This window comes from Pseudovirgaria hyperparasitica (assembly GCF_010093815.1).
Source record: "Pseudovirgaria hyperparasitica strain CBS 121739 unplaced genomic scaffold EJ05scaffold_19, whole genome shotgun sequence".
NCBI classification, from domain to species: domain Eukaryota; kingdom Fungi; phylum Ascomycota; class Dothideomycetes; order Acrospermales; family Acrospermaceae; genus Pseudovirgaria; species Pseudovirgaria hyperparasitica.
This window is the reverse complement of record NW_022985567.1, coordinates 547403-574788: the sequence shown is the minus strand read 5'-3', so window position 1 is coordinate 574788 and position 27386 is coordinate 547403. Positions and strand designations below refer to the sequence as shown.

The 27386-nt window shown below is 49.4% G+C and overlaps 12 protein-coding genes across 12 annotated transcripts; 7 read left to right on the top strand and 5 right to left on the bottom strand.

Annotated features, from left to right (window-relative positions):
- Positions 1 to 305: 305 nt before the first annotated feature.
- Positions 306 to 1433, bottom strand: EJ05DRAFT_521633 (uncharacterized protein; the record flags this gene model as incomplete). Its single annotated transcript, XM_033748770.1, has 3 exons — positions 306 to 918; positions 968 to 1262; positions 1322 to 1433. The coding sequence occupies 3 exons, from the start codon at positions 1431 to 1433 to the stop codon at positions 306 to 308; spliced, it is 1020 nt and encodes a 339-aa protein (XP_033596212.1).
- Positions 1434 to 2647: 1214 nt separating this feature from the next.
- EJ05DRAFT_521632 (uncharacterized protein) lies at positions 2648 to 3880 on the top strand (the record flags this gene model as incomplete). Its single annotated transcript, XM_033748769.1, has 3 exons — positions 2648 to 2887; positions 2937 to 3723; positions 3774 to 3880. The coding sequence occupies 3 exons, from the start codon at positions 2648 to 2650 to the stop codon at positions 3878 to 3880; spliced, it is 1134 nt and encodes a 377-aa protein (XP_033596211.1).
- Positions 3881 to 5019: 1139 nt separating this feature from the next.
- On the top strand, positions 5020 to 7489 carry EJ05DRAFT_521630 (uncharacterized protein; the record flags this gene model as incomplete). The annotated part of the gene is made up of 2 exons (XM_033748768.1): positions 5020 to 6494; positions 6590 to 7489. 2 exons carry the CDS (start codon positions 5020 to 5022, stop codon positions 7179 to 7181), a joined length of 2067 nt encoding a protein of 688 aa, XP_033596210.1. The 3' UTR covers positions 7182 to 7489.
- On the top strand, positions 7490 to 8928 carry EJ05DRAFT_170875 (uncharacterized protein). The gene is made up of 2 exons (XM_033739508.1): positions 7490 to 8146; positions 8287 to 8928. The coding sequence occupies exons 1-2, from the start codon at positions 7738 to 7740 to the stop codon at positions 8550 to 8552; spliced, it is 675 nt and encodes a 224-aa protein (XP_033596209.1). The 5' UTR covers positions 7490 to 7737; the 3' UTR covers positions 8553 to 8928.
- A 405-nt stretch (positions 8929 to 9333) lies between these two features.
- EJ05DRAFT_444759 (uncharacterized protein) lies at positions 9334 to 9790 on the top strand (the record flags this gene model as incomplete). Its single annotated transcript, XM_033742138.1, has 3 exons — positions 9334 to 9429; positions 9489 to 9673; positions 9751 to 9790. Coding segments are annotated over 3 exons (321 nt in total), but the record flags the coding sequence as incomplete, so codon positions are not given.
- Positions 9791 to 10549: 759 nt separating this feature from the next.
- EJ05DRAFT_170842 (alpha-N-arab-like proteininofuranosidase) lies at positions 10550 to 12446 on the top strand. The gene is made up of 6 exons (XM_033739507.1): positions 10550 to 10629; positions 10689 to 10985; positions 11031 to 11114; positions 11174 to 11312; positions 11363 to 11612; positions 11670 to 12446. Exons 2-6 carry the CDS (start codon positions 10861 to 10863, stop codon positions 12176 to 12178), a joined length of 1107 nt encoding a protein of 368 aa, XP_033596207.1. The 5' UTR covers positions 10550 to 10629; positions 10689 to 10860; the 3' UTR covers positions 12179 to 12446.
- Positions 12447 to 13115: 669 nt separating this feature from the next.
- EJ05DRAFT_170961 (HET-domain-containing protein) lies at positions 13116 to 15806 on the bottom strand. The gene is made up of 2 exons (XM_033739509.1): positions 15624 to 15806; positions 13116 to 15417 (listed from the first exon to the last, which is right to left on the bottom strand). The coding sequence occupies exons 1-2, from the start codon at positions 15723 to 15725 to the stop codon at positions 13246 to 13248; spliced, it is 2274 nt and encodes a 757-aa protein (XP_033596206.1). The 5' UTR covers positions 15726 to 15806; the 3' UTR covers positions 13116 to 13245.
- Positions 15807 to 15965: 159 nt separating this feature from the next.
- Positions 15966 to 17678, bottom strand: EJ05DRAFT_533526 (O-methyltransferase). Its single transcript, XM_033749128.1, has 5 exons — positions 17417 to 17678; positions 17082 to 17363; positions 16968 to 17018; positions 16391 to 16920; positions 15966 to 16297 (listed from the first exon to the last, which is right to left on the bottom strand). Exons 1-5 carry the CDS (start codon positions 17633 to 17635, stop codon positions 16135 to 16137), a joined length of 1245 nt encoding a protein of 414 aa, XP_033596205.1. The 5' UTR covers positions 17636 to 17678; the 3' UTR covers positions 15966 to 16134.
- Positions 17679 to 18518: 840 nt separating this feature from the next.
- On the top strand, positions 18519 to 20171 carry EJ05DRAFT_170814 (Di-copper centre-containing protein). The gene is made up of 3 exons (XM_033739506.1): positions 18519 to 19094; positions 19144 to 19608; positions 19663 to 20171. The coding sequence occupies exons 1-3, from the start codon at positions 18722 to 18724 to the stop codon at positions 19863 to 19865; spliced, it is 1041 nt and encodes a 346-aa protein (XP_033596204.1). The 5' UTR covers positions 18519 to 18721; the 3' UTR covers positions 19866 to 20171.
- A 1879-nt stretch (positions 20172 to 22050) lies between these two features.
- On the bottom strand, positions 22051 to 22877 carry EJ05DRAFT_514693 (uncharacterized protein; the record flags this gene model as incomplete). Its single annotated transcript, XM_033748554.1, has 3 exons — positions 22711 to 22877; positions 22573 to 22641; positions 22051 to 22517 (listed from the first exon to the last, which is right to left on the bottom strand). The coding sequence occupies exons 1-3, from the start codon at positions 22787 to 22789 to the stop codon at positions 22051 to 22053; spliced, it is 615 nt and encodes a 204-aa protein (XP_033596203.1). The 5' UTR covers positions 22790 to 22877.
- A 2064-nt stretch (positions 22878 to 24941) lies between these two features.
- Positions 24942 to 26083, top strand: EJ05DRAFT_170796 (uncharacterized protein). Its single transcript, XM_033739505.1, has 2 exons — positions 24942 to 25687; positions 25799 to 26083. Exons 1-2 carry the CDS (start codon positions 25033 to 25035, stop codon positions 26008 to 26010), a joined length of 867 nt encoding a protein of 288 aa, XP_033596202.1. The 5' UTR covers positions 24942 to 25032; the 3' UTR covers positions 26011 to 26083.
- EJ05DRAFT_514692 (uncharacterized protein) lies at positions 26061 to 27113 on the bottom strand. Its single transcript, XM_033748553.1, has 2 exons — positions 26712 to 27113; positions 26061 to 26596 (listed from the first exon to the last, which is right to left on the bottom strand). The coding sequence occupies exons 1-2, from the start codon at positions 26950 to 26952 to the stop codon at positions 26157 to 26159; spliced, it is 681 nt and encodes a 226-aa protein (XP_033596201.1). The 5' UTR covers positions 26953 to 27113; the 3' UTR covers positions 26061 to 26156.
- Positions 27114 to 27386: the final 273 nt, after the last annotated feature.

Genomic DNA, 27386 nt, shown 5'->3' with positions numbered 1-27386 from the left:
GAGGTTATGTACCTTTAGAATGTCCAGCATGCTCAGCATAGAAATCACAACGCATAATGTCAATGTATGGGCTCCGGTGTACTGGGAATAGTGTAAGGGCCGTATGTTAGAGGTGAAAGTGTGCTTTGGCGTGCCGACTCGTCGATTTAGCCAATTGAGAAAAGAAAAAGCTTCATAGTTAGATGGATCATATATATAATACCGGAACTGGCTTTATACTATCATCCCGGAATCCGTGAGTACACTTGGACCCAACATAGCTATGGAATCTCTCGTTCATAATCTGATGGGCTCCATACACCAAGTTACTGACATTGCGAGTAATAATCGTTCAGCTGGACACACTTATATGGCGTTACACAAACAGTCGATCCTGTATACGACGCCCCTCCGCACCGTGCATACTGGGCCACAGGTGTGCCTGTCACAACCGGCTTTGAAGACGTGATAAGAGTCGTCCGTACAGTACTTGTGGGCACCATAGTTATTGGCAGCGCATTCGTCAGCGTAGAGCTCACTACAGGTATCCCTCCGCCTGCAACTCCCGGGCTCGCCACTCCTGTCGTCAAGCTACCAGTTTCAACATACACACCGCTAAAGTACCAATCCTCTGAATTCGTGGTATCATATCCGCTACGCGGCAGTCGCAGTACGCCCAGGTGCCAGTCCGCACCATTTGAGGAGGTAGATGTACTAATGGGACCGGCGGTCAGCGTGAGCGCCGCACTACCAGTAGAGTGCCAGAATGATACAGAGCCAGCTGCGAAGTCGATTTCGTAGGCAACGTTGTGCCATACCTCTGCGTCGAAGGGAGTGCTCCATTTGGATTGGCCGGACACGAACCATTGCAGATTAGGATTCGATGTGCCAGATTCGCCGTTGACCCAGCCATACTTCATTTCGGTAAAGTGAGACTCACTGGCAGGTTTAGCTGGCATCAAGGGTGTAACAGGAGGGGTAAGGGTACAAGAAGTTCACTTGGTGCTCGTGATTTACACTGGGAGCATTCAGGGTAGAACGCTTCATGGAGAAATGATAGTAGACTCTATTCTTGTTGATTGCGGCGGTAGTCTGGGGGATAAGTTCAGTGCGCCACATATCACTGTTCCATTTCGCAGTGCTATCGAGGGTGATTTTGGCACCTTGCTTTGAACCTGTATCGGCAGGATTTTTGTATGATGTAGCCAGGTTCAAATATTTGTCGACAGTACCGCTGCCATGAATGTAGTACTGATAGTTGCCAACCTGATTGGCCCATGACCCTGACAGATGAGGTCAATTCAGGGAGAAAAGAAAGTATGAACATCGTCGTAGTACTCACAATTGTTGAGATCCGCGGAGGATGTCATGTCGTTGAAACGCCCATCCCATATTATTGTGCCCGCAAAGACTGAGCCAACAAAGGCACTGTACAAGAGGAAATAGCCTAGCATTCTAATAAGCTGTCTTGTGTCATGAAGTGGCGTGGTTACCAACGATGGGAGCAAAGAGTAAGAAGACAAGTTCGTATATATATATCTATGCTTCAAATTGCAGACCGCACACTAGCATATCATCCAAATGAAGGCCCATGAAGCCGAGTTAACACATAGAGTGCGGCAGCGCGATTCTGCAATCTACCGGCTGATATGATAGAGCCTTAATAGTACCGGACACGCGGTCCGAGGCTTACACATTTAGATTGCGGGGAAATGAACATGTTTCGGATCAGAAACATGTCCTTACACCCCCATATCGAGCTCTAGGAGGTTCTAAATCTCATCTGTTGTAATTTAATTTTTCTACAACTCGTATGACCTTGAAGAGGGTGAGAGATAAATTATCTTTGTACGTATTAGATTCATTGGACGAGCCAACCAGAAATAGGGGTGTGAGAATGAGCATTTAGAGGATGTTAGACGTATCAAAGTACCCGATAATGCGCTGTCTGCGATACTACTATTTTGCTCAACATCAGTGGCTGGAGTTCGTTGTGCAGTTTTGAACGTCCAGATCTAGCACAGTTAATGGCACGAAGTGCCTATCTGCGGCAATATCAGATATGTAGTCGAGGTGCCCGAGATCTTTCTTATCAGTGGGGAGCCGTCTAAGCTTCTGCTTCTCGGTGCTCAGAGATCATAGGAAGATCAGAGTTTCAAAAACACCATGTGATGTCTCGCATAAAGCATGTGAGGTGCGCGATTAGGACTCATAACTTCATCCAGAACTTCATTCCATCGACGGCTAGCTCTTCTGTGCACTTACCTAGGCAGCCAAATAGACAGGTCCAAGTCCATTGTGAAAACAATGGAATACTCAATGTTGCTGGCAGCAGACAGGTCCATATTTCGTCGTACCGACTTCAAAAGTCACTCATAGTTATAGCTTACCTATCGTTGTACCTACTCGCCAACAACGACAGTCACATTAGAGATCGGTATCCAACTTCATCAACTTCAGGAAAGACCTTTTGCATCGATCTTTCCCCCACTAGTGTTAGCAGTATGATCATCGTTACTGCACATGCTCTTCCAGGCTTCCTTGATTCCCCGCAGTTTGAGGACTCTTGATAGCCTTCCAAGGTTGCGCAGTCACCATTCCAGTACGCCCACGACCTAATTGCACCCGCTGTCCTCTTTTGTGCGTTCATTCTTGTTCAATTCAGTTGATGGCCATCGACAACAAGCTATCCAAATTCCAACGGCTTCTCTGTATCGGATCGGCAGACGGGTTCCCGGGCTTCTATTATTCTTCTCTCCTATTTCATTTCTCCCATTGGTCTCCACTATCCAGCCCAGTCCTCCGTTACACGTCGGTGGCCAGCAAAGCCTTCTTAATGCTTAAGACCACTATAGACTGCACTAGACGTGACAGCGTGGAAAGAGATGGCGGTGTTGGGGGTATTGGCGTACGTGCCGCATCAGAGCTCGGAGTCAGGTATACTTACCAGTCTTCAGGTCCTTCTCTCGTTCATGATCATGAATGCTTTCTGTCTGGCCTTGGCCTTCCTCATAACCATGTTTGAGCCTCTGTGCGAGACTCGGCGTAAACTGGACGCCATCGCGATCATAATGCGTAAATTACTGGTGGCGTTTTCCGACCAGCAGATTATCACCGGCATCGGCGTCCTCGTCATCAGTCTCACCAAGATGGGTTCTCTCGATTTCTATCACTTCTACATGGTCTATCTTATAGGCTGTTTTGCAACGTTCTGCCACATGGCTACGACAATAACCTTGTTCAGGCAGTATAGGGAAGATTGGCTGATGAAGCGAATACGTCAACTATTGATGGGCTTGAATGCTATGCTCAGTCTTGTCGTGGCAATGTTTCTCCTGCGATTCCTTTTTCGTAAACTCGTACAGACCCTGCCAATCGCGTGCGCCTGGGACAAAGCATTGGGACAGGAGGCGATCAGTGAAAACCCTATCTGGGGGAAGCCGATTCTACTGATCATCATTGTGATCATGTGCCATATGTTGCTCTTCGGGCTTGGGATATACTTTCTGAACATAAAGGAAGGGAAATCGACGAAGTTGATCCAGTGTTTCACGCTTGGGGTGCTCTCCGCCGCGTGTATCACCATTGTCGTTCAGATTATTGAAGTTGGGGACGCATTTCCGCATGAAGCGAACGCGGACGTCTATATGACCGGGAAAGATGAAAACTCTTGGGCTTACGGACAAGTTCTTTCCATGTTACTGCTATGGCTTCCACTCATGGCCTTGGTATCAATATGGCGAGGTGAGTATCATACCACTCAAGGAACTGCATCATCTAACACTGCTTTACAGAGGAGAGAGTGATGGCGAAGAAGGTTGAAGAAGATGGTGTTTCATTACGAGAGGTCGAAAGAGAATTCGGACTGCGATCGATCACGCCCTGTTCTTTCTATCATTGAGAGGACATCATTCACCTCGCGATTGTACAGTGTCCTACCCTACGGAAATCTACATAAATTTGATTACAGCCACACTGCGAACGTCAGATCGATTCGATACTTAATGTCATGTGAGCTGTAATGATCGAGCTTCAGACCCTGCAAAAGCCTTCATTACGACTGGGATCCGAGCATGAAGACTGCCAAATTGAGTTCGGCAAATGAAATGTCGATTCCTTCCAACGTGTACGATCTCCGAGGGAACCCGAGCCGGGGGCGTCCTTCAACTCGCTACCAGCACAGTAGTACGCACTGTGTTGCATAAGTCGCAATCATGTTGCAAGTCCAATACACCTGCCCACTTGTCTTCACACAAACCCTTGTGTGCAAGACTTCTTCGTCTTTCCCAATGCTTGCCAGATACGTTCCTCTTGTTTGTGCTGAAGAGCTGTTTGTATATATTTGACTAGACGCGTTCATGAGCTTCCTCCTGCTAGATGTAAGCTCGCCAGTTGGCGGTAAAGTTTCCTCTCTACACGTATCCATAATGCTATCACCTTGACAAAGGTTGTGTAATGAAGGCTTAACGTGCTTTTCAGTTATATCTCTCCTCTCCTGTAAATATGTTCTTATAGATTTCCGAGGGGCACTATCCGGAATCACACCATTAAATAACGAAATTGACACTCATTTAGAGCCTGAGGTTTTCTGCTGATCAGTCAGGTACCTGTCGATTTTTTGATACACAACTTTGTTTCTGGCCAATTCAATTTGAATCTCTTATCGTTGTCGAAAGGTCGTTCATCAATCTTGGCTGAAAGTAGCCATTGAGTTTACGGAATATAGTTATGAATTTGCGTCAGGGAGAAAGTGTGGACTTTGCACGTGACAGCGCGAAGCGGAAATTACCACGTGACTAGCGCGCAAAGAATGGTAGCCGCCTTACCAAACACAATCTAGAGTGGACGTCAGCGTTGCGACTTGCAACAGGTGTTTGTTTACGTCGCAACTGAGATAGCTTGCCTCTCATCATTCTAAAAGTCCTTCCCGGCAAATCCTTGTATCTACCAACGAGACGCTCGTCCTCCATCGTTCACTCGCACGCGCGAGAAGGTTTACTCGGTGTCTCACCTTATCTGCGCTGGCCAACTTTACGCATCATGACTACTCCAGATCCAGATTTTGATTACCTGCAGCCGGGCTTTGATCCCGCTTCTGTGACAGTACCCCGGCTGCGCAATATTCTCCTATCGCACGATGTCAACTATCCATCATCATCAAAGAAGCCGCAGCTTATTGACCTATTTAATGAGCATGTGTCACCACAGGCGAAGAGAATTCTCTCCGCGCGATCGAGAACTAAGCGATCGACGAGGGGCATACAAGATGTACCATCAAGTAACGCATCTGTAATAGACGAGGAAGAAGACTTTGAGCGCGATATCACTCCTGTCACAACAACAAGAACATCCCGAAGGAGTCGTGCGGCTCCCAGTGAAGAGGCTGGGCCTATAGAGCTTCCAGGGCGGAGAACGCCAGCAAGAAGTGTCGCAAGTAAACAGTCAAGACAGTCTAGTCTACAAGTCGAGGATAAATTGAATCGGCGTCGCACAAGAATGAGCGCAACCCCTGCTACTACCATCAAGAGTGAAGAAGATTCTGAATCGGAGTCGCACCAAAACAACGATGAGGAAAGTCCTTTCACAACCGACAACCCCTTTCAGAGCGGAAGTTCTCCCCTTATGCCAGACGCAAAGCCTAAGCGCGACTTTCGCCGCAAGACATTAGATCCACCAGAAGCGCATGAGAAGCGCAGAAGCGGAGCAAGCAGACGTCGGACCGATGTCCCTTTGTCAGCACACGATGAGGACAAACAAATATCGCGCTCATCGCGCAGATCTATAGTCCCGGTATCGCAAATTATCCCTAAAGAGGAAGAGGAAGATTCGGATGAGCCTGAAGCTGGAGAGGAGTTCGCGCCTGATGCCCAGCTGGAGCTCGAGCAGGATCGCGCGTTGGCAGGAAATACAGGACTCGTGCCAGCGAGACGACAGCAAGTGACCAGACGACCTGCAGCTGTTAAGCCTGCATTCCTGTCTGTCTTGACAGCCTTGGCTGTTGGCATAGCGGCATTGTGGAGACAGGAGAAGTTGACTGTTGGTTATTGTGGCATTGGCCACCACTCACAAGAGCTCGCTGGTGTAGAAATTCCAGAATGGGCAGATCCCATCAGACCCCAGTGCGAGCCGTGTCCGCAACATGCCTACTGTTCTGAAAACCTGCAAACGACCTGCGAAACTGATTTCATTCTGAAAGAGCATCCACTATCATTGTTTGGCATAGTACCATTTCCTCCGACTTGCGAGCCAGATGGCGAGAAAACCCGCAAGATCAAGCAGGTCGCTGATCGAGCTGTAGAGGAACTGCGCGAGCGTAACGCCAAATATGAGTGCGGAGAGCTAAAGGATGATCAGGGAAAGAAGATCGAATCACCGGCGATTCCAGAGGTCGAACTGAAGCAAACTGTCTCCGAAAAGAAGAGAAAGGGAATGTCAGATGCGGAGTTCGAAGATCTTTGGCGCGGAGCCATTGGAGAGATCTTAGGCAGAGATGAGATCACCAGTACAGTCAACCAGTAAGTCGCCCTTCACATTCCATAATCGCCTCCTTTCTGACACGACACGAAACTAATCAGATTCGTCGTTACTTCTACAGAGCGACCGATACCAGCCGCCTTGTCGCCTCCAAGAGCACCGCGAAAATCGGACTATCATGCGCCCTCAGACGATCCCTCCGAGTCGCGTTGGCAAGATATATTTGGCAGCTTGTTGGACTAGCACTTTTCGGGATGACAGGGGGCTATGGCTACCTCAAGATTACGTCGGGTCGCAAAACTGAAGCAACAGCGAAACATCTAGCAACATACGCTCTAGACCGTCTTGCTCAGCAGGCCGCGCTTCATGCTCATGATAGCACCTCCTTTCCTGAGAACTGGATCAGCATGGGCCAGCTGCGAGACGATATCTTGCGCAACGAGTTCTCCGCCAGTAGACGGCAAAAGCTGTGGGAGAGGGTGCAGAAGAAAGTCGAGCAGAATTCCAACGTACGACCAATGGTCCGCGAAGGGCGAAGTGGAGACGTTAGCAGGGTATGGGAGTGGATTGGTGCAGTTGGCGCATTGGACAGTGTTCCGAGTAGTGGCCGCCGTCAGAGCTCAAAATACAGCTTGGGAGGCATTGCTAGCAGTAGCCCAGCTGGTGTGGGTCAAGACAGATCGGAGATGGAGATGAAGAGCTGGGACGAGGGAAGACCGATTTATTAATATCACGTTCGCCTTCTTGGTGTACCTATTCAAGAGCGCATAGCGCATCGATTGCCGCATTTTCAAATAGGGGCTTGGCGCTTGTGTTTTCTTTTGCAGCAGAGATACCACATCTAGGGGTCCGATAGGTAGTGGCTTGGGCGGTGTCTTAGGTCGGATTATGTGTTGTCAGCGTTTCGGCCTTGGTATAGCATACGCGTTATCCGGCATCCCACGTCGTAGTTCCTAGTAGTTGCCTATCAATGAATGGGCAGGGCGGAATGTTGGACCTTGGCTTGCGCGTGTTTGGTTTAGGTGTCGCATGTTCACTCATCCCTCATCCTGCGCTGCGCCTTCGGATCATTATAAACAGCTCTCAATCGTATCTTATTTTCCCAGACCTGCGTTGGCCTTGCACTGCTACTCCATCTCGTTCTAACCCTGTGACAAATCTTGAATTACCTCTTCTCCAGCAAGATTGTTGCTTCGACTCATAAAGCGACGCTCCACTTCCGACGTTACCGGAAAGAAGCCTCGGAAAACCCCTCAGGCCTGTTTACCGCCAGCGAAGAACGATATGACGTCACAACTCCCAGCATCTCTCCGAATTGCCCAAGTCGTAGGCATCACAACATCCGCCTTCATTACCGGTATGTCGCTGTCTTACACATATCAGTTCTTATCAAATCCGGCGAGCCATCACTTAGCCGCATCTGCTAGCCATCTCAGTCCCAAGGCTGGTGAACATCATGCGATCAAATGGATCGACAGAATCTCCTTCTGGCTGTCATGTGTTGACCTACCCAAGCTAATGCACCAAACAGGCGGCTTCAGCACAATTAGCTATGCAGCCATCCCACCACTACATCTATCGCCCGCGCCAATTCTTGCACGGCAATGGAACGAACTGCACGACCTTGGAAGACGGATAGCGCTGTCGGTTACTCTGGCCTCGGCGCTGGCGTTTTCATATCTTGCTACTGACGGTGAGTGGGTTGTCGATCTCATCGAAGTCTTATCAGCTTTTCTGTCTGCTCCAATGAAGCACACGTTGCGCATGAGACATTTGATGCCTTTTCTCGTCAAATAGTCCTTGGCATTGCACTTGCTAATTACGGCTGTACAGCCGGGAAACACCCTCTGCGTCATAGTTCGTATGCGTTCGAGCTCTATACAGGAGCTGCGGTCTTTATACCGGCATTCGTGCCTTTCACCATGTTCTTCATGGCGAATACGACCGAGGATCTACATGCCAAGGCCGTAGATTCTAAGTTTGGTGAAGAAGAGAATCTACGTAAGTTGGTCTGTAATTGGAGATACTATAATTACACAAGGGCTGGACTGACTGCGGTTGGGGCTTTGATGGGAACCATCGCGGTGGTCGGCTTGTAGAATATGTGCCTGATAGATTGCAGAGCTGCCTAGCAAAAGCCACAAGATGTAGGAGGAGTCCACCTTCATACGTGTTGTAGTTCGTTCAATTATTTTCGCGTGTATCTTGATTAAGCCGTTGACGTTGCACTGGTCGGCTAGGGACTTACGAGAACTAGACCTAATAGAATTTGATCTTAGTATCGTCAGTGCAACTGTATTTTGAATCGTTTTGAGACATTGGCGCATTGAAAGGGATGGAAGAAAGCGTTTAATGGAAGACTGAATGAATATATCGGAGGTACTATCACGTGATAGCGGGCCGTCTTAGCGAGAGCACAGGCCACATTCACACTTGGATTTTCAGTATCGTGCAGGAGCACCACAACTTCGCCTCGATATCTACACCTAAACGACAACCATTCAAGACCGTCAAGATGGTAAGTTCATACACTTATCTGCGTTCCAATTGTCCTGCAAGAGATGGAAATAACTTTGAGCCCGACACTTGATGAATTCGGCCGCCGTCGTGAACTGGAAATCGGTACATGCGATAATCCGAACGGATATTACTTCCCACGACGCCCTCTCTTATCGGCATTTGTCGCTATATACGCAAGTTTACATAGTCTAATACTCCATACCTTATTGCGACTTGACCGCCTCCATATCTCATCACGACCGTTTTCGATACCGCGGGATCACTACCGAACCACTCGAGAAATTCACCCAACGTTGATACTTGTAGAGGACATAGAGTGCAATAGGTGCATTTAGGGCGGTTGACTGATTATCTGGTGTTCAGGTCAATATTCCCAAGACCCGCCGCACCTATTGCAAGGGCAAAGGCTGTAAAAAGCATACCCAACACAGAGTGACCCAGTACAAGGCCGGCAAGGTTCGTCTGAAAATGAATCCAGAGCCCAACAGTCGGACATATTCTGACGAAAAATTCAGGCTTCACTGTTCGCCCAGGGAAAGCGTCGTTATGATCGCAAGCAGTCTGGTTATGGTGGTCAGACCAAACCCGTATTCCACAAGAAAGCAAAGACTACGAAGAAGGTCGTCTTAAGATTGGAATGCACTGTATGCAAAACCAAGGCTCAACTGGCGCTCAAACGTTGCAAGCACTTCGAGCTAGGGTATGTGAATTTCCTCGGCCTGTTCAGCTTGGCTTGCAGGTCCTGTTCTCCTGGACGCATGCTAATAAATTCCGCAGTGGTGACAAGAAAACTAAGGGTGCCGCACTTGTATTTTGAACGGGTCTCCTTTCTTTGCTTGTGTTTGGTACGGGTGCACGAAAACGGAGCGGGAATGCTAGCAGTACGAGACGGCTTCTGCCGGGAAGCCAGGCGCATCATTTGGCAGCGTATATCAGAAGATGAATATCACGTATAGTCCATACGGAATGCTTAAGCTCCACGCTTCGATACCAAGTCATCTCAAGTTCACCGTCTCTACCTAAACTGCTTGTCGACGCGCACGTATATACTCGGCGTATCCGACTCGCCTCAACAAACTTACCCTCGACCCCATTACATTTATGCCATTATTCGTATATGCACTAAGCTCGAATGGCAAAACATATTAGTCACCGTGCCACTCAGCGTACCGGACACGTTTCAGCATTACACCGTTATGAAATCACTTTCCTCTGTGCTTACGGAACCATGATGTACAACAGCACGGCATCTTTGCCCAGTACTAACAGCCCCTTCTTGAGGATATTTATAATGCGCAATAGCTTTTGGTCGTTTTTATTCTGATGAGGTTCCTATGAAGCGTGAGTGCTGACAAGTAGGTCTATTTTCACCAAGCGTAGATACCTATACGCTATGGTAAGCGGGAATGATGTGCCCCAGTTGCCACGAAGTGGTGATGATGGGAGCCATCCGAGCACCAGTGCGTGATGCTTGAGTGTTGAGCAGTAGACGCAAGGGTCGCAACACACAGATGAGATTTGCCCGCAGCACCCCGGAATATTGGATATGAGGCGGGGAAATAGATACACACGGACCTTAAGCCGTCAGCTGCCCGTTGGCACTACCTTGTACGACATTGACATAATTGCTTCTATTGGATCTCGATTGTAATGCGAGTGCGGAGTCCAACCTCATCGCCGTGTCGATACTAATGCAACGTCTGACGGCTGATCAGGTACTTCACAGGCAGGGCTGTTCACCGGACCAACGTGCATCTCAGTCTAACCTATCGTATCTTTTGTTTACCTATCGTCCCCGCAGATCCCGCTGCAGCTTCTTTAAAAAACCATGCCCACGCTCTCTCCGCTCTTCTGCATCACGGTCGAGGCTTCAATCAACGTATCGAGATGTTGTTCTGCGCTCTTATTGCGACGTTTGCTAGCCTGGCAGCTATGGCTGTGACTCAGACGCCACCAATGGGCAACAATGCAACCTACATGAACCCTATACTTGATAGGGAGGCTGCAGATCCGTAAGTATAGCTCCTTAATAGAAAGATAGGTCTGACTTCTTCCAGATGGGTGATCCGATATGATGACTGGTATTACATGATCTTCTCCACGAATGACAACATCGTACTCCATCGAAGCCGTATCCTCACGTGAGCTCTGTCAATCAATGAAATTTGAAGCGCAGTGTATTTTCTGACAATTTTGACAGAGATTGGCGACAGGCGGAAAATAAGACCATCTTCACGCCCGAGGAAGGCCAGAACTACTCCAAAAGCCTATGGGCTCCAGAGCTGCACCAACTCGACGACAAGTGGTATGTCATCTTCACAGCCGATCCAAGGGGCGACGTAAGTATCATACACTTAAATTGCAAGTACAGAGTGACTGAAAGCATCAGAATCCACCGCCTGAGATCGAAATGTACTGCTACTGGAACTGCCCTGCCGTGCTGCACCGTATGTTTGTCCTCGAGAGCTCAGGCTCTGATGCGTGGAACTCAGACTACAGTATGAAGGCCGAGCTCAACACATACGACCAGTTCGCCATCGACGGAACATACTTCAAGCATGACACGGGTCTGTATCATATCTACAGCTGTTGGTACCAGTCCTACTCTGCGTGGCCCGCCAATCTCTGCATCCAGAAACGTAAGACCTCCCCCAACAGCACCACACGAGTCTTAAGATTCTAATCGGCACACATAGTCTCCAACCCCTGGACCGTTGAAACAAATTTCACCGAGCGTGTCGTCCTCAGCACACCGTCAGAGCCCTGGGAGAAGACGCCCTACGGCCGGCAAGAGAACGACCGCCTCTCTTCCAACGAAGGCCCCGAACAGCTTGTCAACCCGCAGACGGGCCAGATGTTCGTCATCTACTCTGCTGCACGCTCTGACAACCGCAACTACTGTCTCGGCCAGCTCGAGCTCGTCGGCGAAGACCCCATGAATGTCAACGACTGGAAGAAGCACACGGCCGGCTGCGTCTTCTACCAGAACGCGTTGGAGAAGGCGTACGGTGTCGGGCACGCCAGCTTCACGACGAGTCCGGACGGGAGCGAGAGTTGGATCGTGTATCACGGCATGAGGAACCCGACGAACGGGTGGCAAGCGAGGACGGTGCGGGCGCAGAAGTTTGACTGGAATGACGATGGCAGTCCGAAATTTCCGCGACCGGGCTATGGGCCGTATGCTGTTGCGTCGGGAGAGCAATGACTCCGCTTGGGGTGGAGCGATGATAACAATGGTTTCGCTGCATCTGATACCTTACAGCAGCTTCCGATGTGAGTCTATCTATGCAGTCTAGCAGTGGCCCACGAGGCTGGACATCATTATTGAAAGTGCCGTCTCTGCTCAGTGCGTGACCATGAAGTCCTCACAAAAACCAACTCATTCCGCATGCAGACAGTCGAAAAAGTAGGGCTCACGAGTCGGGACTCGGCCCTCTACTAAGAGCCTTCAGCGCACACCTACTAACAAATCATTCGCCCAAGCGTCCCTTGATCTAAGCCAAAACCCACGAGTATATACACCCACAAAATCACGAGGCACAACAAACACTGGGCCCTAAATCTACGCCGCGTGCCAGCCCCAACCAGATAAACTCCCATCTTTGCAAGCAAACTCCCCTCGGAAAACACTACCTCCCTTGACCCACAAACCAAACGTTGGTTTCGGCGCTTCGTAGTCTACCACAAAACCCAGTAGCCTTCCTTTCACGCTTCCTCTATGCCTCGGCCGACCAGACGACATGTCCCAAAACCATCAATCCAACCCTCCCGACCATACCATTAAGCCTTTTTCTCTTACTTTTCGCCCACCTCGCCACTCTATCACTAGGCGACATTTCCGCAACCTTAGGCTACCAGCCCGTCGTGTGCGGAAAGCATCAGGGGTGTGCCTGGCTCTTGACGTGTCGTGTGCGCGACGCCAAAGAAATAGTACACCGGGGATTTACACGCGAAGTTCGACGATGGCGAGGTGGAATTGCCGTTTTCGAACTCGGTTTGGCCAATGGCCGTGAAGGAAGAGCTGGAGCGGTGCACTTTTACGTGGCTCGGTGGGTTTTCCTTCAAATCTTTTGGTAGACATATTATTGGGACTGGGTTCTCGCCTTGTTGTGCGGCGCGCTGGCGATGCTGGGTCGTTGTAATTTAAAGGGTTTTTCTTTTGATTGCTGGGCGCACCAGAGGCACTAGGGGCGATGATTGGGGAGAATGGCAGAGGGACACATTGGAGTGGGGGATGGGAGAGGCAGTATGCTTGGGTTTTTGCTACGTGCTTTATATCACTGTAATGCTTTCTACTTTCCACTCGCCCTCTGCAGACACGATGTCGGGAGTTAGGCCGTGGAGATAGGCCTCGCCGACCAGGGTGTATGTGTTCTCGACGTCTTTGACGGGTCTGAAGACATACGGCGTCCCAGCCCCAGCAACCAGGAAGATGACATCTCCCACCTTGACGGACTCTGGCGCGATGCCCATGTACCCCTTCTCCGAGACCAGAATCCTTCGTCCGTCGTAGACCTGGGTGAAGGCATTGCCGAAGAGCTGGACTTGTTCATACAGGCCTTTGTCGTGCAGGGCAGAGCTCGTCTCGGCCTTGTAGCCCTTCCACGCGCTGAGTTCGCTGAGATTCTCGGTACCGAAGATCCGGCGTGCGAAGTCGAGGATTGTTTGGCGCAGCGATGTCCTTGGTGTGTTTGTCTCGTCGTGTTGGACTTCGTCTAGAGCCATGTAGAGCGCGAGACGGTGCTCCAGCGCCTCGATCGCATCGGTCACTATGCTTGGCAGCCATTTATCAGAACCGTCTACTAGCTTGATGATGGGATTGTCCTTGTGCTGAGCGAGCTGACGGATCTGCCAGAGCGAGAATGAAAGGTATAATCGGAAGCTCTCTCCCCACGCCTCATCATCGTTGGCACTTTGCGATTGGATATTGCCGATCAGCGTCTTCCAGAATGCATCGGCTGTCCGCTCTCCGGTAGGCTTGTAGATGGGTCCCATCTGCTCTAGTACTGGGAAGATATCTCCGAATCGTTCCTTGTTATCAGTCCAGCATGTTCGCATTGGCACAGGCGGCTTGTCGTAAGGAATGAAATACCACAGAGAATATTCCCAGCTCCAACTGGTCTCACCGATGTCCCGTACCACATCCCATTTCGCGCCTCGTAAATGTATTGTCTTGTCTTCGAACCTAATGTCATTGCCCTGTACAGGAATCGGAGAATCGAAACTTGAGCAGCCACAATATTTCAAAGGTGTCGGCCTCAACGGGCGGACCAGATCTGGAACCCATGAGGGGAGGCCTGCTATTGCAGGAGCTGTATCGCCAACCAACGAAAGTGAAAAGACTCCAGTATCTTCATAAAGGACATGTGCAAAGTTGATAAATATATTGGCGGTAGGGGCATCAAAATCCGCTACCGGCACAACATCGTGCTCCAGAATTGCCTTACCGGCGATGACCTTATCTCTTGGGTTCGTAACACCGCGTACTCTGATGGTGGAAAGGTAGTCCTCAGCGGTAAACCGCTTTCCTTGCTTAAAGTCTTCTTTAGCCTTGAAAAAAGCTGGAATCCTGTCCATGTAGCGGTGGCGATCGATGATATCTCGGCCCACTCCCTCCGAGAACATCAGGGGATCGTTCGCGTAGAAGTCCACGACTCTCTTCGAAGCGTCAGCAAGAACTGCTGGGGGTATATCACGATCTCCCATCATTATCAGCAGGTCTTGCGCGAGAAGTAGTTCCTGCAGAGTCCACGTCCGGTTGAACCAGCTTCGTCGCAACAGACGCAGAACTCCGAGCCAGTGGTATTGCTCACTGAGTACATTGGAAACTGTATTGATCACATCAAACGAGCGGCTAATCTTGCTCATTTTAGGGCGTGCTGGCAGCTGAGAAGGGGCTGACATATCTGTTTCTTCAGCTACCATTGGCACGGATTTTGATCGACGTAACTGGTCTATCTCAGGTAATGGAGGCAGAGCCAATAGGAAGTCCAACGCAGAATTTCTCGTCTTAGACATAATTCCGAGCCAGACTATAACTCGGACCGCCGACCTGTAGATTTCAGCCATTAGGCCGAGCTGAAGATTCTTTTCTTGGTCATCTTTTTGGTTTATACAAATCTGATCAATCCAGATAGGGGAGTACATCTTCCGTCGTCGAAACTCTGTGAGAGCATGATACAAGTTCATGGTGACCTCACAAGATTGGCCGTTACATAGAATAGGCTTTCTCTTTCGTTCTGATTCTGGTTCTGGTTCGTTATCCCACGCGTGATCCTGGTCCCACGTGTACGATAAAGCTTCAAAAATTGGTTCAGCATCCAGGTCAACCTCAGAGACATCACATGTTAATGCATCAGTGTCTCCTCCGGCCTGTATGTGCAATAGCCGGATGCATCTCGGCCCAGTAAGTGGACTGTATGTGAACGCCGCGAGATCTTTAGTCTGCAATATGTCAGATAATAAACGCAGAATCCTGACTTTCTAGACTTCAAATCCAGGACATTGGTTGTAAATTTCAAAGTAGTGGAAAAAGCGGAAGCGGGGCGTGCAAATCGGAGCGACAGCATGAAGATGAGGTCTTTAACATGAGCCAATAACGAGGCTCGGCTCCATACACATCCCAGGTCGGACGTGTTAGATGTACTTACTTTATATTCACTGACACTCCTTAGGTACTGTCTAGCGCCAACGGAGAGCGTTTTTGCCGAGACTCGATCAAATCGAGACTTTAAGTCTTTGCTTGAAAACATGTCTGTAAACCAACGGCTATCAAATTAGAAATTGGTCTTCCCAATGTAAATAGAGGCAGACAACCGCTTCTTCTGCCTTTGTTCAGCTGTGATGGAGTTGATTTGGGGGCCGACCGGCTAGGTGGTCTTGGCGCGTCTCCAGCCTACCGTCAGGATTTCCAGACGTCAATATTCTGATAACCATGACACATTGTTCGATATCCTTCATTAGTGGCATCAGTCTTCGAGGATATTCGTCGTGGGTTTTGTGAAATTTTTTGTATTCCTCGTGTACAACGCCATCGTACTACAATGTTCGAAACAGCTATCATGCAGCTCATGGTTAACACTCTATGCCCATACACAAGCTCTTCTAGCAACCTTTCACGCGATGAATCGATTAGTCCATGAATCGTATCATGGCATTCGTCTAGCCAGTCCAGTTGTATATGATGTATGACAATCTGGATCCCTCTACTTTCTTGACAGCCTCAAGACTGAAGCGTTCGTCGGCAGTCTCAAACAGATTCTTCCATTGAATCATATCTCGTTCTTTGCCGTTATTTAGTTCCATCATCACAAGATCCATAACTCTAACATGAATGTTAGCATTCGCATGGCATGACAAACTTGTGCGGCACTCATTTTCGTGTAGCACGGGAAATCAGGGACCTCAGGGAACTCACCTCATGGTCCCTTCTACGTAGCGAGATACTGTTCCAGGCCGTGGAATGACGCCTTCGGATATGATGACCTTCGCGCCGGGTTTAAGAGCTGGAATAAGAGCCCGGAGAATCGCTACACAATCCTTGTCTGACCAGTCGTGGAAAATCCAGCGGAAGTGATAGACATCTGCATCCTTGATAGGCTGTTCCGAAAAGAAGTTGTGGCCCTGAAACTCGACCCTGCTCCGGAGTTCAACAGGAATTCTCTCTGAGGCTTCGTTTTCGGTGTCAATGACTGCAAGATCTTGGACGACGCAGTGTAGAGATGTAAATTTCTGGGCGAGTGCAATAGCTTGTCCACCGTGTCCTCCACCGACATCAACCATCTTAGTCACATTGCTCCAGTCATACGCGTCACAGAGGAAATCGAAACGAAAGAACGGAGCCGAGCTGAACATGTTCATGAAGCGCGAGAATCTTGCCGCCCGTTCAGGGTGATCTTTGAGTATGTCAAACATAGCAAGCTCACTACCATTGGCAAGAGCAGAGCCCTATATGTGTTAGTAAAATTACAAGGTAGGGGTACAACATCACCTGCCGAATGCTTTCGCTCTTCGGACCCAGGCCACTTGATCATAGCGGGTACAGCCTATAAGTTCGAGAGTTAGTCAAAATTTGCGGGCAGACAAACAGGATATCAGATTTGCTGTACCTGTATGGCAGAAGGCCACATCTCTTCACAGATTGTGCCGACGTAATCGAACATTTCTGGTTTGCTTATGATAACTTTCGATTCCGCAGTGTGGCTGACATAGCCCTCACGTTTCTCCTGGAAGAAGCGTCTTGTAATGGCGAAGCGGATAATCCGACGAAGCTTGTCTTCTTCGACTTTGCATATGCGTGCCAGTTCTTGATAGGAGATGTCTCCATCGAGAGGCACGACTTTATGCAGATTGAACTTGTACACAGCATGAAGATAGATCAGGTTGCAATGCTAGGAATATCAGAATAGGAAGTAGCACAACTTGATGTTTTGTCTTAACATACGCCAGCCAGTTCGTCCCGAACATAGTCAAATGGTCCTTGCACGATATTGTGAAGGTCTCGAGTGGAACCAAGAAGCTCGAGTCGGGTTTCAGAGAGCTGTTTAGCAACGACTGGAGCTTGGTCGTTCTCTCCAGATTTCAAAAAGTCCGCATATCGGGCTGCCTGATTTGCGACCTTTACAGTAAGCTCCGAAACTAGGGAAGGATCTGGTGAAGTCATTCTACAAAATGGTGAGTTGATCGCACGAACGAATTAGCCTGGCTACCGAGAACATTTGAGGATGCCAGAACTAAATATGTATGGACTGACGTGTGGGAAGAGTGGGTCCTCCAGCAAGCACCCATGGTAGTTCCTGCATGTTCTGTGGACTTTCGTAGCCAGTGGTGGGTTAGTGAGACATTGTAAAAAGACAGGTCGAGTTATGTGAGCAAGCTCAGACCATGGATTTGAAAGAAAAGTAGTACCACTCTCATGTTATAGAACTTTCTCTCCTAGACCAATGGAATATCACACTAAAAATATGCTTTTGCTTATGTATATGCATGACTTTATATTTAAGTATATATGCACCGTGCACGGAACTATATTTTAGCTAACTTTAGTATACATTACTGTACTAAGCTAAAATACTATACTAACATAGAGTTGCTAGAGGAATTGGAAGCCCATCAGTCACTAATCTATTCATAGAGAAGCGTTATGGTTTGCGAAGATAAAGGTCGATGGCGTTTACATCGCATGATGTTAAATGTGTGCAAAGGGGTCTGAGCATAAGGAAGGTTTATTGAAAGTAAGTCTTATTTTCTTCGCCTTCACATTTAATGAGCCCCCAAAGCATCGCCAACGCCTACAGTGAAGTACATGATGAGTGAAGACTGTGTTACGACAATGTTTTGATACGATGGCGAGCAAGCTCTTTATTGTATTCCCATCAGACACATCACACATCGACTTGAGACGTGACAGTGACTACGCCGTACGGCGGCGGCTCTGACGGCCCGAGCAGCGCCATTTTGGCTGTCAAAGCAAACATGTGGAGCTGTGCGTATTTATCAGCATGCACCGCCTCAGAGTGTGGTCGTTGATATTCCATACTGTGCCTCTTCAGTCGTGCCTGAGGTGTCCGCTTTATTTGTTTTCACACGTCATTTCAAAGCTCTCCGTTGAGCCAAAGTAGGTAGGTACGAGTCAGAGTTTTGCAGCTCTTTAAGCAGATTCTTTTCGGAGTAGCGTGGCTGTCTCTCCCTTCTGTCAACGTCCCCGGCCTACGCTCCCTCCAAATACTATGTTATATTGAAACTCATCATGGCTGAACTCAAGACCGACCTCGATTATGAAGTTGAAGCTGCTCAAAAGAAGTCGATCTTCACTGCAAATCGCTTCTTGTATGCATCTGCCACAGGCTTGACCTGCCTCATTTTCTATCTGCTGCTTGCCTTCACTTTCTCTCCTCGCAGCCTATTTGAGGAAGACTCTGAATCGCTGACGACGCATATCGGCGAGCCTGGAGGATGTTCTAAGATCCAATTCCGCCGAGAATGGCGTAATCTGCGCAAAGATGAACAGTTGGAGTATATCGACGCCATCAAGTGCCTTCAGACCACTCCAGGACTTTATCGTGACGATCAGTCACTGTACGGCGACTACGCAAACTTGCACAGCCATGCAGGCAAGATTGGTAAGTATTCGAAAAGATCATGGAACACTTTCTGACAAACTCGATATAGGTCATGATACAACACTTTTTCTGCCATGGCATCGTTATCTGCTCCACAATTTCGAGAACGACTTGCGGACGCACTGTGGGTTTAAAGGCACCATCCCATACTGGAATTGGGTTCTCGACTGGGAAGCACTCGATCAAGCTCCTGTATGGGACAATGTTTATGGGATAGGTGGCAATGGGACAGGTGAAGAGTCTGTGGGTCACGGAAGATGTGTCGAAACAGGACCATTCTCTCACTACCAGGCGCTTCGCTTCGGTGCAAATGAAACCCATCACTGTCTGTCACGAGGATTTCTGACTGGCGAGAAGTCTGACAGGTACAGCGCAGAGTTGCAACCAGAGAAACTCGACGACATCATGCAAAAGGACGACTACTACGATTTCTGGAATACACTAGAGTTTGCAGCACATGAAGCCATCCCACGCTGGATTCAGGGGGAATTCTTCGAATTCACTTCTCCAAACGGTATATGGCCCAATTACTCTCTTGAACACGAACATCGTAACTGATCTCTCCTAGACCCAATCTTCTACTTCCATCACTGCCAGGTCGACCGTCTCTGGGCAGAATGGCAGCTCGCGGACCCAGAACACCGTGCCGAAACCATCTTTGGGACTATGGTCGACGACGAGCTGGAACTTGATAAGCTTGGGCCTAAGACGCGTATCCGTGACATCTTGCACACAGATAGTGGTCCGCTATGCTACCGCTACTTGAAGTAGTATCGGCTCCGGGACCATCTACGTTCCCGATGTTCCGTATAGCAAAGCGTTAGAGCGCTTGTTGGCGCTGTTGGCGCAACGTCTGCAGCGGTACATAGGGTTGCTAGCCGCCGCACTAGAGTGGTGGATCTACCGACGGACCTCTTTCTCCCGATGTATCTGCTACTTCATATCAAGTCTTCGATTCAATACATCACGATCCAATCCATCGGTATTCAGAGAAACTGTAGCGTGACCGTCTCGGCCGGGTCTAGATTTGTGACCTCTAGAGCCGTCACAGTACATGGGCTCAGACACTCGGAGGCTTATCCATACGCCCCCGGATTCGTATTTCAACGTCCCCCGACGGAAGTCTAACTTCGCATATAGTTAGGCGCGCGGCACAGGTTTAGACACGGGAGGCGTAACGTAAACGCCAAAAAATAGCCTAAACAACAGGACCATGCTAGGAAGTTACCAGCGGCATGGTTGAGCCGCGTCCACGGCACAGCACCATCTCTGTCATGATCCAGAGATCCACATGTACGTGGTACGAACTACCAGCCCTGTATTCTTCCAGCCAGAGAATCCTTGTAACACCATGCAGAGAAACTGGAGGGTTTGACCTTGAAGCATATAACGATTGCGGAGGGCGTTTCAGAACATGAATCTATTGCGTTCCTGGGAGATCACCTGACAATAACATTGGTACACAGGGCGGAGTATCCCTTGATACATAAATTACTTGCTATTTCCAGGGCAACAATTGATCGTGTCGTGTCAACGACTGATACACGCGTAGTCTGAAGTGATTGGCCCATTTCAACCTCCACGTACCTCCTCATCGACATCACTTTCCCCACTCCAAGCGAGCGAAGCGCAATAGACGCCTGCCCGAATCCGGAATTACACACTGCATGCATGCACTACACAAGAGAGAGCCAAAAATCACTTTACTCTTCCTCCACCTCCTCATCCGACCAACAACATCGACACAAACACCAACACCACCACCACCCTCCCACACAAACGACCACAACAGCCCCAAGCCCAAGATCTCACCCCCCTTCATCATCATCATCATCATCATTATCATCATCATTATCATCATCATTATCATCATCATTATCATCATCATTATCATCATCATTATCATCATCATTATCATCATCATTATCATCATCATCATCATCCATCGTCCATCGTCCGTCCATCTCCATCCGACCCCGTTCACCAAAAAACTCAAATCATCACACACACACACACACACACACACACACACACACACACACATCCAACACCCTTCCGTCCCCCCCTCGGAAAATCCCCCCAATCAAAACCATCCTCCTCCAACGTCAAGACACGGTCCATCAGTGAATAGTTCGTTTGTCTGTCCGTCTGCCTAGACCTCCTACCTGCAAGCCATAGCACACACACACACATACAAACACACACAGCCCTGTGGGTCCTCCCCCGCATCAGCCTCCATTCCATGCCATGCCATGCAATGTAATACCATGCCACGCTATAGACATCGCTCCGGTCCCAAGTCAGACATATCTCCTGACATGTCCGACGGGACCCGGACAGCCCCCCCCCAAACAGCGGGTATTTCCCGCGACTTTTAGCGCTTATAGGGCGCTTATACAGAATTTGTTATCAACAAGTAGCTACTGGGCGGCGCTCGCGGCACGGAGGATTTCAAATTATACACGGCGCTTAGCTAGGCAGTTTGGTAACTGTGGTTGCTTCTTGCGGCAGGATGGTCGCTTCTGGACTTGGATGTTTGTTATGGTTGCTGATGAGTGGCTTATATTCCGAGAGGAGGGGCTGTGAAGAATGTTGGGTGCAATACGAGGTTGGCTGAGAACTGGACTGATGATGATTCTGAATGTTCGATGGATGTGGGAAGAAGCTATGGCGTATGTCATTGGTAATGAGTTCAGGCGAATAGATGCGGTAGTCACATGGGTAGATGAAGATATGATGTATCTGATATGTCAATGATACTATAAGACCATGATAACACTAAGCCATCAAAGGACCCTCAGCAACTTGCAATCAAAGTATTCCATAGCTGTTCCAGCTCTTAACATGGAGAAGAAGTGTTACACTCTTGCACCAACAGCTCCATGTTTACATCAAGAGACGTGCCCATATATGAAGGAAAATCCGTCAGAATGATAAGGGAGAATGACTTTTACGCCTAATAATCGGGATAGACAACGTCATCATCGACCAGGTCACGCTTGTAGTCGGGATAGACAACGTCATCATCGACCAGGTCACGCTTGTAGTCGGGGTAAACAACGTCGTCGTCAACCAGGTCGCGCTTGTAGTCAGGATATACGACATCGTCATCGACGAGACCGCGCTTGTAGTCAGGGTAGACCACATCATCATCAACCAGACCGCGCTTGTAGTCAGGGTAGACCACATCATCATCAACCAGATCGCGCTTGTAGTCGGGATACACAACGTCATCATCGACCAGGTCACGTTTGTAGTCAGGGTAGACAACATCGTCGTCGACCAGGTCACGTTTGTAGTCAGGGTAGACAACATCGTCGTCGACCAGGTCACGTTTGTAGTCAGGGTAGACAACATCGTCGTCAACCAAACCACGCTTATAGTCAGGATAGACTACGTCGTCATCAACCAAGTTGCGTGACACTAAAAACCGTTAGCAAGCTCTATCTGGAAAATTACTGTATGCTCAAAGGCTTACCAGTGTCACCGCGCTTGTACTCAGGATAGACCACATCATCATCAGCGACAGTCTTTGAGACGAGGTGCGCTGGGTAGTTGTTAGTATGTGGAAAGCTGGTATGTATATATGCAGCAAGGAAAATTGGGATCTACTCACCAACGTGAAGCTTCGTAGGGGCAGCAACAGTACCGGTAGCTATAACAGCCATAAGGGCAACAGTGGTGATGAACTGCATGTTGAGATCAAAGTGGTTGGCTGGTTCTTGAATGGAGATTGATAGGTATTGTACTTTGAAAGCGTGAGGACTGGATGGTAAGTCGAGGGTTTTGGGACAGAGAAGCAGTGGAAGAAAATTTTAAATATGGACGTGAGAGCGACGTTTATAGTATTTGAGATGCTTGGCGAATGGGGTGTACGGTGAACAAAGCGTTTTCTGGGTGGCGAGTCTGGTCGTCTGGAAGGGGAAGGCTTATAGAATCTCCTTTTACCGATATGGCATGGATGGTTGGGATCCAGAGTTGAGAGCCCAACGTACACGAAGAGCTGACTGACTAAAAGCTGTGCCGTACAACAGGATAGTAAACCAGAGGTGAAGAGTTTGAGAGCGCACGCAACGTGATCGGAAGATGGAGGCAGAACGAGCACGCTCAAAAAACATGAAGGAAGTCGGGCTAGCGTGGAATGTGGGTGAAAAGATAAGAGCCCGGCGAATACGTGCCCATGACGAGTTCCCGAGAGGGAAGTGGCTTGTGCTCATGTGGAATATGGAAGTAGCATTGGGTGCAATTATTGAACAATCATATGTGGTCTTGATGTGAAGCGGACCAAGCAGACGGGATCAGAGCATAACAAGCCGGACGCAGCGCATAGAAAAGCCTACCGGATGCATTGCATGAGCAGCACCAGACTATTATCAGCATTACGCCAATGAGATAGAGTCAGATTTTTGATAGCGGGCGCAGGAATCGGGTCAATAACGCTGCCGACGGAGCTTCTGGTACATCCATCGTGACCGTCCTTGACCACACTACTTGGCGCCATACGCGGCAGGAACACCATGTAAAGCCAGCTACGAAGGGCGTTCCGGCCTTGCTCTCACTGTTCTAGTGGAATGGTCCCGAGCCAGTAGAACGCTGTGGTTACCACTGATCTTGGAATGGAGAATGAATGTGGACCAGACGGATGTGCCCAGACTCAGATTACCTTTGATACTGCTACCAAGGGAGGGGGAGCAATAGAAGATCGTAAACACTCGTGGATCTAAGGGAGTCACAGCCTTCCAAGGAACTATCTTGACCCCTCAAGGGTGTACGGATGCGGTAGTGAAGCTGGTGGTGGTGACTGGTGGCGTCTTGGGAAGAAGGCAAAAGAGTTGACGCAAGGAGCGGTGATGATCTGATGTATGTGTAAGAACACTCGTCAATACGATGTCTCTTACGACAGATACACTATGTAGAAAGTAACATGAAGACAGCTTCTCTGGCCGCGACGTTGAGTCGCCGATATGTCTACCTAGAACGGGCCGATGGCGCTAGTCCCGTAAGCGTCCTAGCGCTACGCAAAGCTTCACACTAGAATTACCTAAGCACTCAAATACCAACCTTACCTTATCTAAGAACCGAACCTTGGAGGAACATCACCTGCATGCAACCTTGACATGAAGATCTCAGATTGCTCACTGGACCTGTAGATCACCTGCATTAGCATCTGGGATCCAGGACCCAGCATCCATCATCTAGCATCTGAGCAGCTGGCATCTAGCATCTAGCATCTAGCATCGGCGTCTGCATCCAACAGCCTGCTTGGCATGACTTCCTGTCTATCCTAGGACGACAATTGAAGAGTACCTCGTATCAAGAACACCTAGTTCAATAAGGGTTCACAATAATCCATTGGGTCGCGCTGAAATGACACGTTTGGGCCCGCGTAAGAAGTGGTATCCCTCAAGGGGGGTGTACCTTTGCGAGGCCCATGCACGAACACAACAGACGGGATATACCGCTCTGGCCCGATATGACAGTGCACCCGTAAACGAAGTCGACGTGAAGGGATGAAAAATCATTGGTGAAAAGTCGTTTGGAAAGGCTGACATCGGCGAGGAATACCTCGCATGGACAGGAGCATGGCGTGACGGGATGAAAGTGTGACTGGGGACCCTGGCTTGGGGACTAGTTTTAGTTTCTGCATCATGGCAATATGGAAACAACGGTAATACACCCGTGAACGGCAGGAACCCCTCAAATGCTGTAGGCGAGCCATACACTTGCACTTCTTCGTGAGCTTGGATATGGTCCATGCGCCTCGTCAATGATTAGTCCCCCTTCCTTCTACTACAGCCTCTCAGAATACTGAGCAAGCTTCCACATCCACAAGACTGAAGATACACTCCAGACGTGTGGTCCTTGTAATCGCGATACCACAGTCATTCCCACTGCCTACCATCGCACATCAAAGTCTACCTCACACCAACAAAACACCATGGCCATCGAACACGCCCACCTCCTCAAATCCACCACCTCCTTCGACACCGACATAAACAGCACCACCATCAATGACGACGATGACAACGACATCGACGACACAACTCCATGGCTCCAACGCACCCACACAACCCCTCTAAAATCCAAAATGCCCCATCTCACACGCTCTGTAATCATACACACACTCCTCATCTTTTGCTACACCTTCTTCGCCTGGCTCTACATCTACACGAATGCCTCCTTCTTCCCCTTCCACTCACACGCCGCAGACTACCCAGCACCCGGCCAGACAGCCCTCCTCGCCATCCCCAGCCTCGACATCCAGTACGCATCCACGCCACAGGAACTGCGCTCCACAAGCGGCTACTTTGGCCCGCCAACGCCAGACATGGACGCACAGTGGGACTCGCTACTGGACCGCAAACGCATCCGCGTCACCGCAGCCGAACTGGCACGCAATGGCCGCACGAGCGTTGCCATGGGCGGCGACGGAGATACTGATGATGCTGGTAGCGGCGACAGTGGCTATCTTGCCTGGCTGGGCGTGTTTCATGAGCTGCACTGTCTGAATTTTGCGCGTATGTGGAAGGACCGCGATTACTACTATCCCAATGCTACCGAGTATGAGGTGAAGTACATTTCTGAGCATGTTGGTAAGTTTTGCACTGTTCCTTTCTGGTTTTTTTTTTTAAAAAAAGATATGTCCATCTTTTGGCCATGTAGAAGAGGCATCCAGCAGGAAACTGTTCAGCTGACTGGAGCAGACCATTGCATGGATCGGCTCAGGGCTGTTCTTATGTGCCACCCTGACGTCTCAGACCTGATCACTATGTATTGGGATAAAAGCACGAAGCCTATGGTCAACGGCACGCGCATCCTGGAGCGCTGTGTGGATTGGGATGCGCTGATGGCATCAACGGCAGACAGGCAGATCTCAGCGGAGGAGATGAGTGTGTTGAAGAATCCGACTTTGTAACATACGTCTTAAATTAAGTTTTCCGTCGTGTTGTGCGTCATAAAATACTCGCTTCATCATGATAAGCATTTCTTCTCCCTATACTACTCGACATAAGTCCAATCTGTCTCACAGCCTGAGCTAGCAGCACAAAATAACGCGCCCCCCTATTCCTCATCCTCATCCTTGTCCTCAAGAGCCAACGTCCACGGCTCCGTACTCTCCAGAACCTCATCCCAATCGTAACACATATGCTGCGCCTCAAAGCTATCCGTCCCATAAATCTCCTTGGTGCGATCCGCATTACACATCACCACCTGCCGCAGAAAGTCAATACAGTGCCGGATATGCCCATGTGTCGACGCATCAATAGCACTGCCCTCGCCCGTCTGCAGGTCAAAGTACACGCGCCGGATACTGGCCAGACAATGCAGCTGGTGGAAGACAGACAGCGTAAACGGGCGAGCCTCGTCCTCGCTCGTGAAGCGGGCACCGCGCAGTGGGAAGAGCAGACGCCAGTCCTCGTCGGACTGCACGGATTGTGGCACGGCGTAGATGGACTCAGTGGCGTGTGTCATGAAGTGTGGTTTGCGGAGGAGGAGGAGAGCTGATGTGTTCGTTAGTTTGGCATAAACTGGCTCAGTTGTGTAGCAGTAGATAGATCGATTTTATTGGGGGGAATAGATGTATATTTGCTTGTATTTTGTAAGGCATTGACGTACCATCAGCTTCAGAGTTATGTGCTGGGATGTGAACATGTAGACTGACGACCCAGACGACGAAGACTGCAGCGAGCGTCGACAACACGCCGGCAGCGAAGAAGCCCCATCGATTGATCCCAGTATGGGAAGCATGAGGACGAGCGATGAGACCGTCCTCCTTCATCTCGTCGTGAGAATCGGACAGACTGGTGTATTCGTACTTGGGCGAAGACATTGTTTGTTTAGTAGCTGCAATGGACATGGTATCTCTACATCGACAGAGAGGATGAGTTTGTCTTTCTTGCAGTCGGTCCGAGCTTTTGCTCGAGTGTCGAGAGATCTGATGCACACAGTAGTTGGGCACAGTAGGTGGGAGAGGGAGCTGGAGCGTGGAATTACCGGGCGTGGGTGTAGGTAGTGGTGTGCAGTGTGTATGGTACGAAAGTGTACTAAGGTAGTTACTACCTTACTTAGGTGGGGACGACAACACGGGCTCCACTTCCCAACGGCGCCTGCAGAAGCGAGCGGATCCACAGCTGCATTAGGACCCCGTGCAGGCGATCAACTATCGCCGATCTACCGAAAGTCCCGCGTGGCACAGCCGACATGACAGGCAGGCTTGAGCTCCCTGCTTTTCGCCGCTAATTAGCCCTACCTGCCAAACCAACCCAGATGGTATTAGCTTGTATACGAGTT

Excerpts from the sequence above, each read along its gene's own strand:
- EJ05DRAFT_170875 (XM_033739508.1), top strand. The coding sequence starts at position 7,738 with ATGACGTCACAACTCCCAGCATCTCTCCGAATTGCCCAAGTCGTAGGC. Across the intron at positions 8,147-8,286 it reads TTCATATCTTGCTACTGACG|CCGGGAAACACCCTCTGCGT; the intron begins GTGAGTGGGTTG and ends ACGGCTGTACAG.
- EJ05DRAFT_170842 (XM_033739507.1), top strand. The coding sequence starts at position 10,861 with ATGTTGTTCTGCGCTCTTATTGCGACGTTTGCTAGCCTGGCAGCTATG. Across the intron at positions 11,115-11,173 it reads CATCGAAGCCGTATCCTCAC|AGATTGGCGACAGGCGGAAA; the intron begins GTGAGCTCTGTC and ends CAATTTTGACAG. Across the intron at positions 11,613-11,669 it reads CAATCTCTGCATCCAGAAAC|TCTCCAACCCCTGGACCGTT; the intron begins GTAAGACCTCCC and ends CGGCACACATAG.
- EJ05DRAFT_170961 (XM_033739509.1), bottom strand. The coding sequence starts at position 15,725 with ATGTTTTCAAGCAAAGACTTAAAGTCTCGATTTGATCGAGTCTCGGCA. Across the intron at positions 15,418-15,623 it reads GGAGTGTCAGTGAATATAAA|ACTAAAGATCTCGCGGCGTT; the intron begins GTAAGTACATCT and ends GACATATTGCAG.
- EJ05DRAFT_533526 (XM_033749128.1), bottom strand. The coding sequence starts at position 17,635 with ATGACTTCACCAGATCCTTCCCTAGTTTCGGAGCTTACTGTAAAGGTC. Across the intron at positions 17,019-17,081 it reads TGTGGCCTTCTGCCATACAG|GCTGTACCCGCTATGATCAA; the intron begins GTACAGCAAATC and ends TCGAACTTATAG. Across the intron at positions 16,921-16,967 it reads CCGAAGAGCGAAAGCATTCG|GGCTCTGCTCTTGCCAATGG; the intron begins GCAGGTGATGTT and ends TAACACATATAG.
- EJ05DRAFT_170814 (XM_033739506.1), top strand. The coding sequence starts at position 18,722 with ATGGCTGAACTCAAGACCGACCTCGATTATGAAGTTGAAGCTGCTCAA. Across the intron at positions 19,095-19,143 it reads CAGCCATGCAGGCAAGATTG|GTCATGATACAACACTTTTT; the intron begins GTAAGTATTCGA and ends AACTCGATATAG. Across the intron at positions 19,609-19,662 it reads CGAATTCACTTCTCCAAACG|ACCCAATCTTCTACTTCCAT; the intron begins GTATATGGCCCA and ends GATCTCTCCTAG.
- EJ05DRAFT_170796 (XM_033739505.1), top strand. The coding sequence starts at position 25,033 with ATGGCCATCGAACACGCCCACCTCCTCAAATCCACCACCTCCTTCGAC. Across the intron at positions 25,688-25,798 it reads GTACATTTCTGAGCATGTTG|ACCATTGCATGGATCGGCTC; the intron begins GTAAGTTTTGCA and ends TGACTGGAGCAG.
- EJ05DRAFT_514692 (XM_033748553.1), bottom strand. The coding sequence starts at position 26,952 with ATGTCCATTGCAGCTACTAAACAAACAATGTCTTCGCCCAAGTACGAA. Across the intron at positions 26,597-26,711 it reads ACATAACTCTGAAGCTGATG|CTCTCCTCCTCCTCCGCAAA; the intron begins GTACGTCAATGC and ends CGAACACATCAG.